Source organism: Rousettus aegyptiacus, unplaced genomic scaffold (genome assembly GCF_014176215.1).
Source record: "Rousettus aegyptiacus isolate mRouAeg1 unplaced genomic scaffold, mRouAeg1.p scaffold_m13_p_4, whole genome shotgun sequence".
Lineage (NCBI taxonomy): Eukaryota > Metazoa > Chordata > Mammalia > Chiroptera > Pteropodidae > Rousettus > Rousettus aegyptiacus.
In genome coordinates, this window is record NW_023416307.1 from 3745585 (window position 1) to 3761455 (window position 15871).

The window sequence follows — 15871 nt, forward strand, 5'->3', positions numbered from 1 at the left end:
CACAAGTTTCATCTTTAAAAATAGGCAATTACTTTTGGTTACAGTATTTTTATTTATATTTAAACATTTTTACAAAATAAATAGTTTTACAAGGTAAGGAATATGTATGTATTTCTAAGTATTAAGAAGCCCGTGCTTTTTTTTAAGACATATTTTGACAAATGTATTATGCATCATACAAAAGAGAAATCTTATTATTCCAAAAATGAAAGTTAGCAAAACCTAAAAAGCAAAAAAAAAAAAAAAAGTTTGAGATGAGAAGTAAATTAACAATTTAATGTAAATTTTTAAATTTGTAAAAATTGATGTAATAAATTTAAGAACAGATTTTGTTCTTGTAGAATTTTTCTTAGTGTTTTATGAACCTACTTGACTTTTGTCTTGACAGTTTTAAGATTTTAACCTCATATATCCTACTGCAGTTTAGGAACAGCTTGAATAATGCACTGTAGATAACCCAAGGGCTACGATTCACTAAAATTTTAAGCTACTGTAATTTTCTGGCATTTAATTGAAAATGTTCTTTTTACCCCATCTTATCTGTGGCGGCCCCCACAGTCCACTTTAACTGCCTTACAGTTACAATAAATTACGGCTTCGGGTAGATTTTATGTAGGATTCATAGGGTCCAAGGGAGAAAGACATGGCCCAAAGAACTTTAAAAGGATAAAAGGGGGGTGTGCAGAAAGTATAGGCTCTGGCAGATTTCCTCAGAGCCGCCCTCCTTCACACCCTGCTCACTTCTCTACAAAAGTATGAATGGAATGGCTTTTCTAGCAAGGGCTTCCATGAACATAAAGGAATTCCTTTCCCTGGGAGGCCCAGCCAGTCTTGAACTGGGCTTATTTCTCAAATCCATTCGATCTGGCATTTTTGTCAACGTGTTAGGACCCACTACAATTTTTTTTCTTTTTTTTGTAAAAGAGAGGCATATTGATTAAAATGCTTCCTTCCCCTGCCAGACTCTCACAGAAGTCAAGAAGCGATATCCCCAGCTTAAATGTGCAGACTCTTAAAAGATGGAAGTAACAATATTAGGTTGCCATAGTAACTGCTCTTAACTTTGCACTGAGCCTAGGAGGCCTCAAAGCCAGCTTGCCGAGGAATCTTCCCTCGTGTTCTAGGAAAGCCACGTTTGTCTAGACAAGGACATTTTCCCTAGTACATACTTTATTTTTCAAGTGCATCTACACTCATCGTTATGCCTAGTTATGTTATTATTTGTAAATCTAATACTCTTCTTTCTTCACAGTAACCTTTGATCTTAAACTGCTAAAAAAAAAAAAGCTTTCCAAAGCCTGTGTGTGTGGTTAGTGTTTACTAAACGGCCCCCAATGGCTAACAACAAGGTAGACACAAGCGTTTTGCAGGGATTTTATTGAAAAAATGCCAGGTGACACTCTTGCTCATCCCACCTGCACCTTCCAGGAATCATGGTTTAATTACAAGACTCGTGAGCATAACAGGTAATACCTCAGGCTTGTTGGATGTGCACACGCTCAGAAAGGGCCGCTAACGAGGTGCGCCTAAGTGCAATAAGAGGCCTGTGAGCCCCACTCCTAGGACCTGGCCCCTTGGCTGCACAACACACGGTCCTGAATTTGCAGATTCCACCTCCTCCTATCAGGCAACCGACAGCCCGTTAGGAAACCAGGCAGGTCCTCACAGTGACACTGGGTTGGCAACAGGTCATTTCACATCTTTGCGAACAGTCGATGAAGGTGCATGTCGATTCTAGAACAACTAGTTAGAGACATTTGTGAAAACCCCTTGCACTCAGAAAAGTGGAGTTTCCTAAAAGTAAACCATTTTTGAAGAATCGGCAAAGTAATGGAGTGTTCATAGTGTGGAGCAAATTAAGATGGTGGTTCAAAGCATCGATTCACTTCAGAGCCATGGTAAGACTTTTAAATGGTGAAATCTTGAAGCAAAAATATAAAAATAAAAACTAATGGAAGTTATTTATAAAACACTGCTGGTGCTTTATAAAAAAAATCTTTCTCCTGTTACACACATGACATGTTCATATCAAGTTTTCTCGCTATGTATAAACTGCAGAAAATGCTAAAAGCAACGTACACCTCATTTTCATTACACTCCTTCAGCGCGTTATCTTCCACAAGGCGCAGTCCATTGACAGTTTTCCATATTGCACGTGCAATTTCACTAACTTTATTAGCACTGCTTGTAGCAAATGGGAGCCTATGGAGTCACAGGTCTGCGTGGGCCAGAGGGATTCTGCCTCGTAAACAAAGATTGAAGGGTAGCCAATGGCATTGGGCACCTAAGTCGTCCACACGTCCTCATAAAATATCTGGCTATATATATATATTGCATTGAATGCCTATTCCATATATCCTGAAGGTGCTATTCTTGGCGTCATGAGAGTTCTCAGGGGTTCGGAGGAAGGAAGAGCTTGTGAACGGATTTAGGAAGCACACCCCTGTTCACTCCTTGGTCTCGGCTTGAGTTTCATAATGAAGAAAGGGTTAAAGCAACTTTCAGTGAGACTCGCGAATGACTTTTAAAGACAGCAGAATTATTGTCTGTTCGTGGGACTTAATCACATTCTGCGTGGACTTAAGAACCCGAAAGGACTCTGAGCCGGTGCGGGGGGGGGGGGGGGGTCGGCCCGCCTGGCACCTGCGGCCACATCAGGGTGCGGTGTCCTCCTTAAAGCGGAGGGCGTTAGCGGAGTGGAAACTCCCTGCATTCCGCGGTGGGACTGGCGAGCACTGGGGACAAGGCAAGGGCACGCCCGGTTTCCGGGTGAGGAAAACCAAGGGCCCCCCAACGCGGGCTTAGTTGAGGTCACACGTGGGGACGACGGGGACGCCCAGCGCTGCACTTTCGGAAAACCCGGCTCCGGGAGAACGAGGGCCGGGCGTTCACGGCTCTCCTCGACACCGGGCGGGTCTCCGTCGTCCACACCGGCCTTTATGGCATCTGCGGTCAAAAGCTAAAAGTCGGCTGCGGAGTTCTACTAAAATAGTCGTCTCTGTATAAATTAATTTAAGTCGTGCATATACAGCCCGCCGCCTCTGAACTCGGCCGGGCTTCGTGCAACAGGAGCCAAAGAGGCCTGGCCTATGGCTTCTCTCGCTGCAGACGGCGCCCGGGCGCCGCGGTCCGGCCCGGCGCGGCGGGTCACCTGCCGTTGGTGATGATGACCGAGGCGCCCAGGTAGTGCGGCAGCGGCGCGCCGGGCGGCGGCGCGGCGGCGGGGCCGGGGGGCCGGGCCCGCAGCGCGCCGGCCGCGGCCTCGGGGGCGCCGGGGCCGCGGGCGAGGGCGGGCGCGGCGGGCGCGGCGCCCCCCAGCGGCCCGCGCCGGGCCAGCACGCGGTGGTAGTTGAGCAGCACGAAGGGCAGCTGCGCCGGCGCGCCCGGGGCCTCGGCGGCCGGCGGCGCGCAGCACTCGGGCGCCGCGCGGGCCAGCGCCAGGCGCGCCGCGTCCCGGGCGCCCGCGCGGCCGGCCTTGGCCGGGCCGAGCGCGGGGTCCTCGCGGTAGTGGCCGCAGCTCGGGAAGCTCGGCGGCGGCGGCGGCGGGGGCGGCGGCGGCGGCGGCGCGGGGTCCTCGCCGAACCTGCGCGCGGCGGCGGCGGGCGCTGCGGAGACAGGCGACTCGTTAGACGCGCTCGCGGGGGGAGGAAGGAGACGTTCCCAAAGCCGCAGCCGCCCGGGGACCCCGGGGGCCGCCCCCCCCCCCTGCGCCCCACCCCTGCGCCCCCCCTCCGCCCCCCGCGCCGCCCGCGCGCCCGGCCCGCGTCCCCGCTCTTCGGGCGCCCCAGCCCCGCGCTGTGCAACCCAGAGGTGCGACTTAAAATGTTCTAGTAGCCGCATTACAGCGTGAAGCGAAACAGGTGAAATGAATGTTAATAATAATATACTTAATGCGACATTGCCAAAATATTATTTCACCACGTAATCAATATTTTCAAATGATTGAGATGTTTTATTCTGTTCCTGTCTTCGAAATGCAATGCAGACACTTACAGCACTCTGGCTACCTCTCGGCGCTCAGCGGCCACGGGTGGCCAGGGGCTACTGAGCTGGGCAGCACTGGTCTGGAGGCGCCCACCGCCCTGGAGCCCAGTGAGCCCCGATTTTGGGCTTATGCATCCAAGTGGAGGGGGCACTGGTAATTAGCCTGCTCCCTTTAGTGTCCTCAAGATGCCTGCAATCCATTAGTCCCTATGTTTTTTTACCTTAAGACAACCTTTGTCTTTCTTTAATATCAAAAAAAAGGGAAAGTCAATCACAAATTGCCCCAAATTAGCACCTTTGGTTCAAATTTTACCAAGTGTGTGACAAATGAGGTGGTTATTAACCTCTGTCGCTTTCAAAATAGCAATTTAGAAAATCAAATGCTGTGTAGTATGGCTGGCCAACTTCCACGCACACACACACACACACAGAAACGAATTGTTTCAAGTCACTCGCAAGTGGAGAATATTTTCAGTGGTTATCAAAACCCTTTTCCTTTCCTTAGACATCGGGGAGCCCTTCCTCGGTTATCTGAGGGACCCGTGCACTGATGGGTATTGGGGATCGAAGTCTGAGAAGTTGGTGGCTCCTGGGACAGCCGCAGGCCACAAGGCTGAGCTGTTCTTTTCTCAAACTGGCTACTTTTGAAAAACGTCCTGGTAATAATCTTCAGGAGAGTTCAGTTTCTGTCATGCTCACAGCCTTGTAAAGTCGTCAGAGCTCCAAGCAAGAGCTTCCCAAAGCAGCCTGAGGATGAGCAGAGCCCTACCTGCCTCCAAAGAGAGGAACAAAGCGGGGAGGGGGGCCCCCAGGGAGTTCTCCTCTTAAGCAGGTGAGTCTGGGGCACACGGCATTTCCCCAGCACTTAGGGACCCCCACAGGACATTTGCAAGCAGTAGCTGGGTCAAGGCAAAACAGAGTATCCAAGCCCGGGGTGGGCACATTCCACAGCTTATGACCCCATGCACAGGAGAAGAAACTGTCCTGGTTGCGGGATGTTATCTGCCCTGGGCTGGTGCGTGGCATTTCTGTCCCTGAGCCCATGAATTTACACCACGGTTTTCCGCACCCTGAAAACACATGGGAAGAAAACCAGGCCTCCCACGTCCCTTCTGGGGTGGAGGGGAACATAATGTCGTAAAATGCATTCAGCTGGGCCCTTCTCCGTACGTGAAAGCTGGTTCTGAAAATCCCTTCGTCTCCCTTTAGGGGAGCAAACGAGGCCAGTATCTCAGGGCGGGTGGCCGAACGCCTGGTGTCCCATGCCCTTGACACTGTCTGTCACTCGTGCCCATGAGGCACACGGCCTCGGTCACCCAGCTTCTCTCATGCTCATGAAGCACCGGCACTGAGCAACACAGCGGAGGACCGCCCCCCCCCCCCACCCCGCTTAGAAGCAGAAAAAAGGGGGCGGTCTGCCCAAAGCGTGAGGGTCCTTTTTCCATGTGCCACCCACTGCCGCCCCCGGGGCAAACGTGACCCACCTTCGTAGTTTGGCACGAGGCCGTGCCGAGCGGGGTTCGCCGGCGGCTCCGAGAGGTGTTTTGCTGGCGACGGGCTGCTAGGCACCAGGGGGTTGGCATAGTGCCACTGGCACTCGCCGCTGGCTGGCAGCGCGCTCAGGAGAAAGCGTGCCACCTCACACGGGGATCCTTGGGGCGGCCCGAATTTGGCCGGCAACACTGGCTTTTTGCTGCTGAAGACGTGCGAGTCCAGGGGGAAGTGTCCGTAACGGTAGAAGGGCAGGCTGTAGGACGGGGCGTACAGGAGGTCGCCGCCCTCTGAATGGAGCTGCTGTTCGGGGGGCGCCACGGCGGTGGCCGGGGGGCTGGCTCTCCAGCCCCCGAGCTGGCCGCACTCCAGTTTGTCCATGTGGAAGGGGCTGTACTGCTGGTGGCAAAGGAGACAGAGGAAGGGCCCCTGGGGGCTGGCGGCGAACTGCCTTCGCCTGCTCGCCCGTCCCAGCCTCCGGCGCCGACCCCTTCCCAGGGCTGGGCCCGCCCCAGCCACACCGCACGCACGGGTCCCCGGGGGACAGGCCCAAGGCAAACAGCACCCCAGCGACCCGCCCCCTGGGTGCAAAGAGGTCTCCCCACCCCAAGCCGACAACACAGCACCTATGCGTAGCCAGCCCCTCGCTACTTCTGAGAGCTTGCAAGCTACCTAAACGAAGAAAGAGGGAGGTTTTCATGAAAAAATAAATAAAACTGCTGTGGAAACGAAGCGCCAGCCCTCTGGCCCTCGCTCTCTGGGCTCTGGCGGGCTGCCGCCTCCCCAGCTGAGCCTTCCTTCTCCTAGGCCCGAGGGCGAGCTCCGCCCTGCGTCTTTATCCTGCGGGCGGGGACATCCCAGGGGGAATTTGCTTCTCTCCACAGGGAACCTTCTGGGCAGGGAGACCAACGCCAGGCCCAGGCCGCAGAGTCTGCTTGCCCGTCATGTGCCCAGGTGTCCTGAGCCCCCCGACCCCGGTGTCGGCCGCGCCCCACCCCTGCAGGACGCGTGTGTTACCTGTGGGGGGTAAGGGTTTGTTCTCGGCTTCGTCTTCATCTTCGTACCTTTGGGTCTAGCTAATTTCCTAGTTTCTTGTGAGGTAGACAAGGCGGTCCTCCAGGAGTCCTGGGACTTGGACGTGGACACCTGGTCCAGGGACAGCTGCAGTTCCTTGTATTCAATATCCCTGAGAGACGAGAGCGGGACACGTGGGTCCAGTAGGCCGCCGTGGCCGAGCGGGGCCGGGACACCACCCCCGAGCAAGCTCGTCCTCTGCGCTCCCGCGAATCGTTTCACTGAGGTCAGATGTGGGTGGCGCTTAAAGGAAAGGCCAGGTCGCTCTGGTCAGAAAAGCCACCGACCAGCCCTGGGCATGGCGCGCCCCCAGACATCACGAGCGAGGGCGCTGTCGTTTGGCAGGAAGAGAAGGGGGCCAGTGCAGCTCTCTCCAGTCCCATAAGGCCACCAACGCGGTTCCTGGGCTGCCACGGGCCACTAGGAAGGGCATCAGGGCGAAAAGGAGAGGCGGAAACGCTGCCGGTTCCAGCGTCTGGGGGCCCGACTGCTTCTCTACGGGGCACCCCGAGAGACACAAGTGGGGAGCCCTTGAGGGCCCAGGAGCCTGGCTTCCAGGGGCCCAACTCAGTGCCGTCACGTTCACGAGAGGGGAAGTCACCCGAAGTGCCGGCCCACACCTGTTTGCTCAGGAAATATCATTAAGGGGCTAAAATGCTTCCTCCCCTACAGTTTTGCTAAGATCACTTCTCCTTCTAAAACAACAAAAACAAAAAGAAAACAGCAACCTGGTATCATTCTAAGAAAGAACATAGCACTTCGACCCTCCCTCCATTAGGACGCAGTGAGGGCTCTGCTCAGGGCGGAGCCGGGGGACTCCGAGGCCATCACGTTCAGGGTGCAAGGTGGCTGAATGTCTGATGGCATGGTGGGCAGGGAGTCACATGTGGTCCCAAGCAGACTTACGTTCTGTCACTTCTAATGGTCTTGAAACTATTTGCCACTGAACTTGACCTTTTGGGGGTTTAAAGGGACAAAAGATTCACTGTCATTTGCAACAGGCTATCTAGGAAGACAGGGAAAAAAATGAGAGCTACCCCCTGTCCCAAATGACAGCAGCACGCAAGATGACCCAGACGTGTGCGGTGTGGGCACGGACAGCCTGTCTAGGACCTACATCCCTTTTCCATCTTCCAGGTGGGGGCATCCTCTGCCCGCCCTCTGCCCACCCACAGACCACACCTGGGCTTGGATCCCTTTTCCCTAGCACCTGGCCCTTAACAGTTTGGACCGTCCCAATCGAGCAGATCGTTCAAATAAAAACAAAACAGGAGACAAATGAACAGTTCCAGGAAGAGAGAGAGGGAGGGAGAGAGCCATGGTGCGTGTCGGAGTGATCTGATGAGGGGGGGGCGGGGGGCGGAGAGCAAGGAGAGAAACAAATACGTCTGACTTACGTGAGGACATAATTGACACTCACGATGCAGTGGGGGCGGGACGAGCGGCTGTTGTGCACGACGGTGGCGTAGCTCTGCACCCACACCCAGCCGCCCAGCTTGGACAGCAGACGGTAGTACTTCGTGGTGACCTGGCCCTTCGCCAGCACTGCAAGCACAAGGCGACGTCAGTCTTGAGGGGCACTTAGCAGGCCCCGCCTTTGGGGACCCCGCCCCACTGATGACCTGCGGCTCTGGTTCTGAACCTGTCTGGGGGTCAAGGACACCTCGGAGAACTTGACAGAGGGCGGGCTTTCTCTGCGGGAAGACGTGTGCGCATGCACACACACACACACACACACACACACACGCGCGCGCGAGATTTTTGGCTACATTTCGGGGGATCCAAGGAGCAATCTCTCCCTTCCCCTGTTAAGAACTTGGATTTAATAGTCACTGCTTTCACTGGGAAAAAAAGAACAATCAGTCCCCAAACGACGTTTGCACCTGGCGGAGTGATAAAATTGGATTTGCTTTTCAGTTTCCAATATGCCATGATTATGTTATGATCCCACAACCCTTAGTCCCGGTTGGGGTGAGTGGTGATGGAGGGAGCGATGTGGTTATTTAAACAAAATAGCAAGTTACGTGCATTGGACTAAGTGCCAAACTTGCTGATACTTGCTGTTCCCCAGATCCTGTGAGTATTCACAGTGAAACGGTTACTCTGTTGCCATTTATAATTTCTTTCCATTAACCCCGGTTTTCCTCAAGCCCTTTAATTTCCTATGTTGTTCATGCGGGAAAGACCTCAGCTTGACCAGTAGGCCCTGGAAACGGGGCCCGTGGGCCCATCTTCTACGCAGAGGTACAAACTCTGGGCTGCCGGGCAGGTCACAGCCAGAGACTCCTTGTGCACATCGACTGCGCTGATCCCCCTCAGGGCCTGCCTGCAAGGAGGGGTGTGTGTGGCGGGTGGGAGGGAGGAGGGGGCTGGAGGGGGAGGAAAGTGCCAGAAGCTTTGGGTGGGCCATGAGGAGAAAGCCCGAGTGAACCTTCTCCAGGGAGGGGAGGCCAGTGTAAGTCCCAAAAGGCCCCCCTGGAGGCTCAGGTCACTTGTGGCTATAGGGCCTTCCTGTTTCTCACGGCGGGGGTGGGGGGGTGCGGGGGCAAGGCTCTAACTAGCAGCGTCTGAGCAGAGATTCCGGGAGGTGGCCGAATTCTGTGACTGCAGTAGCTTCTGCTGAAGGAAACCCCTGGAGACTCTGGGACACAGAAATTCGGCCCTCACGTTTTCCCGCTGGGCAGAGCCCTGCCCTCTCCCCAAACTCTCCCTGGGCGATCCATCGCCTTCTGAGACTTTTTTTGTGTGTGTGGAGGTGGCTCCTTATCATCCACTCTAACACCTGCAACAAATTATTCTGGTACAGAAGAAAAACTGCTGCCGATATGAAAGTCGAAGGGTTGTTATACCAGCCTTCATATATAAAGAGTTCAAACAGATCAATAAAAAGACCAAGATGCTAAAAGTGGCATGGGCAAAGGACACGAACAAACAGATCGTCAGGGAACACACATAAAAGACAAACACACTTCAACTCATTTGTTAAACTCAGTGTTAGATATCACCCACCCACTCAGCAGACATTTTAAAAGAAACAAACATTGCATGACTCCATTGAAAGGAAATGTCTAGAACTGGCGTATCCACAGAGGCGCAGAGCAGAGTGCGGTTGCCTGCGGCGGGAGGGGGGAGGGGCGGGATGCGGCTGCCGATGACCAGGTTCTCCTTGGGACGAAGAAAATGTTCTGGAATCAGATAAAGCGATAGCTACACGCCACTGTGACTATCCCGAAAACCACCGACGGTGGTTACAACCGTGAACTGTACATCATGTGAACTTTAAAAAAAAATGATGAAATGACCGGCCAAGTTGTCTGATCTCTGGTGGGAGGCACCCCACGTGCTGTCGAAGCATGAATCGGTGTGGTCTGTCTGGACAGCATTTTGACCGCTCACAGCTTACTGACACCCTGATGTGTCTAGGAACTGGTCCTACGGGAATTACGAGAAATGCAAACAGAGATTCCTGTACGGAAAGATTCCTTGCAGTCCTGCTTATAATTCTGGAAAAAAGGGGAGGGAGACTTAACTGACCAATACCTGGGAAGAGGGTGGATAAATAATACTCTGCAGCCATTAATCTGATGATTAATGAGAATGTCTCGTATTATGGGGAAGATGTATGACATAATGGTAAACGAAAGACAAGATTCAGAACTGCACAGAGTAAAATCTTAATGATGCAAAGTGTGCACGCACGCACACACCACCCGACTGTGGTCTGGGACAAGTCACTCACCCCCGGTGCCTCGGTGTCCCCATTTGTAACAAGAGGATGAATATAGTCCCTACACCATCCGGTTGTGAGAATTAGATATGCGAAGATTTCTAACAATGGCAGATGTGGGTGAAGGCCTCGGTATGTTCTAACTCTACCCTCAACTGATAAAATAACAGTTTTCATCTTCTTTCCTTGATTTTTCTAAATTTCCAGCAATGAGGAGGTATACGTTTTATAATCAGAATGAAAAATTAGTTATTTTGTTCGTGGGCAAGCAGTGCGTATGGGAGCCGAGAAGTGGAAATGAACGTGGATCAGGCCCCACACCCCCGAGGGATGGAGCCGGGGGCTAGCGTGGAGGTCCAGCTGCGTAGCCAGCACCTCCGGCTGGAGAGGCGGGGCTCTCTGGGACAGCTCAGGGGCCAGCTCTTTTCTGCCCAGGCTTAGCATCTGCACCTCGCTGGACTTGCTTGGCAGGAACAAGACCCTTGCTGAGGGGTGCAGACGGAAGCAGCAGGAGCCTTTACACTGCTTCTCCTTTGGGGGTTTGCCTTTTTAAACAACAAAACCCAAGTCCTGGTTCTAGCTCTTTTCAAGGAGGCAACCCTTGGTTGACCTCACAGATTGCAAAGACCTAGTCAGCTTACAATCCCTTTTTTTTTATTATTATTTTTTACGCCTACAGCACCTGGTCTTCCTAGGTGGTCTCCCATCCAAGTACTAACCCGGCCCGACCCTGCTTAGCTTCCGAGATCAGTCGGGCACATTCAGGGTGGCGTGGCCGTAGACACATTTTCACATACGTTGCCTCATTTTACCCCCACTACACCTGTGGGTGTCACCAGGAAACTGGGGCCAACGAGGCTTGAAGTCAGGGGTTCCGACTCTCATTTCTCAGAGTGGCCACCGTGGGAGAAGGGGCAGCTACAGACGGGAGTGAGGGTAAGCCAACATTTGGGGTGACTCAGCTAAACGATTTGCTTATGGCCCCCAAAGAGATGCAACATAACCAAAGTGAGGTCCCAGCTACGGATTCCACACGAGGTCATTCTTTCTTCGGGAGAAATGCTCGTTAAAGCCCCTAGGATAGTGACTGCATGCTTTCCCTGCCCTGCATACCTCCTCGTACTTCTTACAACATTCCCGAAACCAATCTGCAATCACCGTCGAGCTGGACAAAATACAACCAGTTTATTCCAAATATTTTATGTTAGGACTCGGACGGCAGGAGTTAGGACGGTTTTGTCACCTCCGACCCTGCCTGGCTCTGCAACAAGGAGGCTTAGCTCCAGAGGCCAAACGCAGACACAGACATTTGCTTCCTGCTTCCATGTGACCCACAGACACGGTCAACAGGTCAACCCAAGCCGAAATCCTAGACATTTAGTCACAACGTTCTTCGGTTTGCACTGGCTCCCCGTCCAGTCTGTCGTCCTCACAGCTAACTGTCAGAAATGAGCCCAGCCTACAGCGGTATGGAGTACGGCCCTGCTCATGGTGGTGGATAGAGGATGGGCAGCAAGATGTCCCCTACATCATAAGCTCTCGAGGGCAGAGGCCCCGCCTGTGCCATAATGTCTCCAGCATCAGGGTGGCCTACACGTACGTGAAGGCCAGTGGTTGTGGTTTTCCGAGGCCTCTTTGGGATGGAAATTCTAGTTCCATACATGTGCTCTCCAGAGAGGTAGGCGGCCTTCCTGGTTCCTCTGGAACCCCTTCTGCAGGCGTAGCCATGACTACGGGGTAGCCTCCGGGAGGAGAGCAGTTTTGGCCTGAAGCCTGATTTCTGTTTCTGTTTTGAACTTTCAGAGCTGAGAAGGACAACGAAAGTGCCTGTTGTGAGTTGAATAGTGTCCCCCGAAAAGATATGTTTTGCATCCTAACGTTCCAAACCTGAGAGTGTGACCGTATTTAGGAAGAGGGTCTTTGTAGACGTGATTAATTTAAGGATGATGTCGTCCTGGATTAGAGTGGACGCTGAATCTAATAATAAGTTTCCGTATGAGAGACAGACAAGACGACGCAGACACACGGAGGGAGATGGAGGCGGAGATTAGTGATGTGGCCATGAGCCAAGGAATGCCGGCAGCCCCCGAGAGCTGGAGGAGGCAAGGACTCTCCCCTCCGCCCCCACAGGAAGCACGACCCTGCCAGCACCTTGACTTTGGGACGTCTGGTCTCTGGGACTGTGAGACAGACTTCTGTTCTCAGCCACAAAGCTCAGGGTATCTTGTGATAGCAACGCCTGGAAACTAAACCACCCACCATGGAAAAAGAACAGTAAACGATTCAGTCCCTGTGTACCTCCCGGCTCTCGTCTGCCAGGCGGGGCCTCAGAGAGAGTCCAGTCGGTGAGACTGAAGACCCGCATGTGCCCCTTCGGGGAGCAGGCCTCCAGCGTGCTCGTGGGCCTCCACACGACGCCCTGCGCTGCACCTGCTGCCCGCAGCAGCCAGGCTGGCGAGAAGACGTGGGACGTCCCCTGGCTCTCCGCGGAGGAGTTTCCACAGGGCCACATCGTGGGACATCTGCAAAGTGACACTGACCGTGGAAGATGGACAGAGCCTGACCCGTCGAGTCCCCCGTGTCACCAGCAGAGGGACAATCTATGACTATGAATGTCCAAAGCTGCTTCCAGGGATCGAGGCAACGCGACCGGGATTACTTCCTGTTTCGCTGCTCATGGTCCCCGGAGTGCACAGGCTCCCACACCTTCGTCCGCAAAACCAAGCCTCGTCCGCCCCTAGACTCTGCTTAGAGAAAGCATCTACAATGGATCTTCGGATAAATTAAACTCCACCGTCCAGTTCCGGGCCAGAGGCCGGCGAGGCCAGCAGCGGAAGCAAGCATGCCCTGTAACGCCAATCGAAACTCCTCACGGGGACTGGACACGCCTTTCCAACCCATCTTCTGTTTCGAGACCTTTGTCCCGTTCCACAGCCGTGCTGTAGAGTGGATGCACGTGCTGATCTATGGGTGGGCTTCGCTGGCGGCATAGTGCTGTCACTTAGCGTGCTTTTGACGGGTCACGTGGCGTCCAGTTAGCCACAAACTCAGCCACTCCCCGCAGCCCACCACACACGCACGGTGCACGCCCGGCCCCAGAAGTACTCGAGTCCGTGACTCCTATATGTCATTCAGAGCGCGATCTCCCTGGGTCTATACCAGCTGTCTCATACTTTTGTCATCCCAGTCATCGCTTGAAATTTGTGGACCACAGATTCGGACTCTGAAGCCTTTCTGTGGCGCTGAAACGTTTTGCTCGCTGGGCCACCTGTGTGCTCACGGATTTGGGCTTAGCCCACTCTGGACGGGGCCAACCTAGAGAGCCAGGTGAGATTCTCCACTACCCGGGATGAACAGCCAGACAGACGTCACGGTTCTTCCAAACCAGGGCGTTCTCAAGAGGTCTGCCCGGCGTCCCTCGACACAGATGGCTGAGTTGACCCACACCCACAGAACCCGCGGGTCCGGAGAGCACGGGCCTCTGCCGGCTCCCCCCGAGAACCAGGAGTCTCCTGAACACTTCACAGAGAGCAGAGAGACAGTGGAGGAGGTCCCCTGCTGTGGGGGAGGTGTTTCTCCCAGGTCAGGTGACCGTATGGAAGGGTTTGTGCCTGCCCTGGGCCTCCGGGCCCTGGGTCCCCTGGCCCTGTGCCCTCCCCTGCCCTGGCCAACCCCCCCCCCCCACCTCCCTCCTGCCTCCCCCCGGTCCCCGCCCCGCGCTGGGCTCGCACTCAGCGGGGCTGCCGGTGGAGGGCCAGATGTTCCCTAAAGCATCCCATGCTCACTTTCCCTTGCAGAAGGTTCCGGGGGGCTCGTCCGGGAAGGCCTGGGCCCACGCCGACCCGCCAGGAGGCCGAGGCGCCAGCCCCCAGCTGACCGCGGGAAGCCTGCGTTCCGGAGGCCGCGCGGCCCAGCCCGGCTTCCCCTCGTGCAGCAGAGTTTCCGCGAGGCGCCGGATCCCCTTTCGCTGGGGGCTGTGCTTTCCTCGGACCCTGTGGACTCCGCTCCCAGTTACGACGGAGTCATGAGGAATGCGCGAACACCGGCTGGCTGAGGGGGCTCCCCCAGAGCCATCGCGTCCCCCACAACCGGTCACGTCCCGCAGAGCCCTTCGCCCCTCACCAGCGAGTCCTGGGCTTTGAACACCGGTGTGGAGAAGGCCTGGTGCCCTGGAAAATCAGACGGCAACCTCGCTTTGGCCCCAGGTGTTGGCAGCCGTTTGCTCTGTTCCTGGGCTTGGTGACCCCAGCGACTGCGAAGTCAGACGGTCTGACGCCTCGTTGCAGGAGGCGGCGGCGAGGCCCGCCCTGTGGCCTTGGAGTCCTCACGGGCCCAGAGGTGGGGGTGGCCGGCCACCTCCAGCGGCATTCCGTCGTGAGGGGAGGTTGGGGCGCGGCAAGGGCTGCCCTGTGTGGCCGGGTTCCCTGGATGACCATTGGTGAAGAAGGGCACACCCCCTCTGGTCTCTGAACATCTGAACACCTTTTCCGCTGCAGGTGCGACGCCTGTGTCCAGCCTTCCTTCAGGTTCCGGAAGATTCCAGATTCCCGGCGAGGGAGGGAGACGCTGCCGGGCAAACGGCAGGAGACAGAATAAAAGCTCGTTCGTTGCAGGGCTGGTGAGCCCGCGAGCTGGGGAAGCCTGGGGCGGCCGGGTTGAGGCCCATCGGGAGAGCAGGACAGGCAGCTCCCTGGAGAAGCCACGAGGAGGAGGAGGAGGAGGAGGAGGAGGAGGAGGATCACCTCACTCGCCTGGGAAACGGCCACGAGGGCAGCCCAGCTCCCCACGTGGCCCAAAGGTCACAGTCAACTCAAGAAAAGCGTCCAGTCCCTGCGGGGACACGGGAGCCTGCCGCTGGTCATCGCTGTGGCCTTCGTCACATTTCCAAAAAGGCACACGCTGTTTGCGTCCCCTGGACTGCCAGGCGGTGCGAGAGGCTGACGGTGGTGCTCACCGCAGAGGCTTCTACTCCGCGAGCTCTCTCCGTGCTCGTGCTCGGAGGCCCAGTTTCCCACCTGGCAGCCCCGCTGTGACGAGCCCCTCCTGCGTGCGATTCAGGGGTTCGCTTTCTAGTCGCTTGCTGCTCATCATTCGCTCCCCAACATGCTCCTGCCTCAGCAGAGGGGGCTCCGAGCCCCCCAGGCTGCCCGCTCCTCCCAGCAGTGGTGGGGTGACGCATCCAGGGCCCGCGGGGGGCGGGTATGGAGTTGGGGATACTCCGCTCCCTTCCCCAGCCTCCCCACCGCTTCCGGACTGTTGTGGGGTGCCTCTGCTGTCTCCCGGTCACTCTCGTACTTGGGAGCTTCGCTCTGTCCCCCGCGGCACCCGTCCCTTCCGGTGCTCTATCGACGCCAACGGGCTGGCTCCATCCGGACACTCGGCAGCTGCTTCCCTGCCAGGCTTGGCCTCAAGGAGAACGAGGAGATGCTGCTACGAAATTGCGATTTAGTCACCTTTTAAAGAGGGAATAACAGGGCCCTCACGACGCCGCGTCTCTCTGTGCACAGAGACCTTGTCACGCCGCTGCGAATTGAGAGGAGTGGGAGGAAGCCGTCCAGGTCTGCGGCGTCCCGGTGGTCACAGGGCGAGACCCAG

At 55.4% G+C, this 15871-nt stretch overlaps 1 protein-coding gene and 1 pseudogene across 1 annotated transcript in view; both read right to left on the bottom strand.

Annotated features, from left to right (window-relative positions):
• Positions 1 to 2936: 2936 nt before the first annotated feature.
• SIM2 (SIM bHLH transcription factor 2) overlaps positions 2937 to 15871 on the bottom strand; it is a 43041-nt gene continuing 30106 nt past the window's right edge. Inside the window, exons 8-11 of the mRNA XM_036219742.1 lie at positions 7947 to 8094; positions 6493 to 6661; positions 5469 to 5874; positions 2937 to 3605 (exon numbers count right to left, since the gene is read on the bottom strand). Of these exons, the coding sequence (XP_036075635.1) occupies positions 3148 to 3605; positions 5469 to 5874; positions 6493 to 6661; positions 7947 to 8094 (1181 nt within the window). The 3' untranslated portion in view covers positions 2937 to 3147. The remainder of the gene's footprint in view (positions 3606 to 5468; positions 5875 to 6492; positions 6662 to 7946; positions 8095 to 15871) is intronic.
• Positions 10947 to 11059, bottom strand: LOC118602431 (annotated as a pseudogene).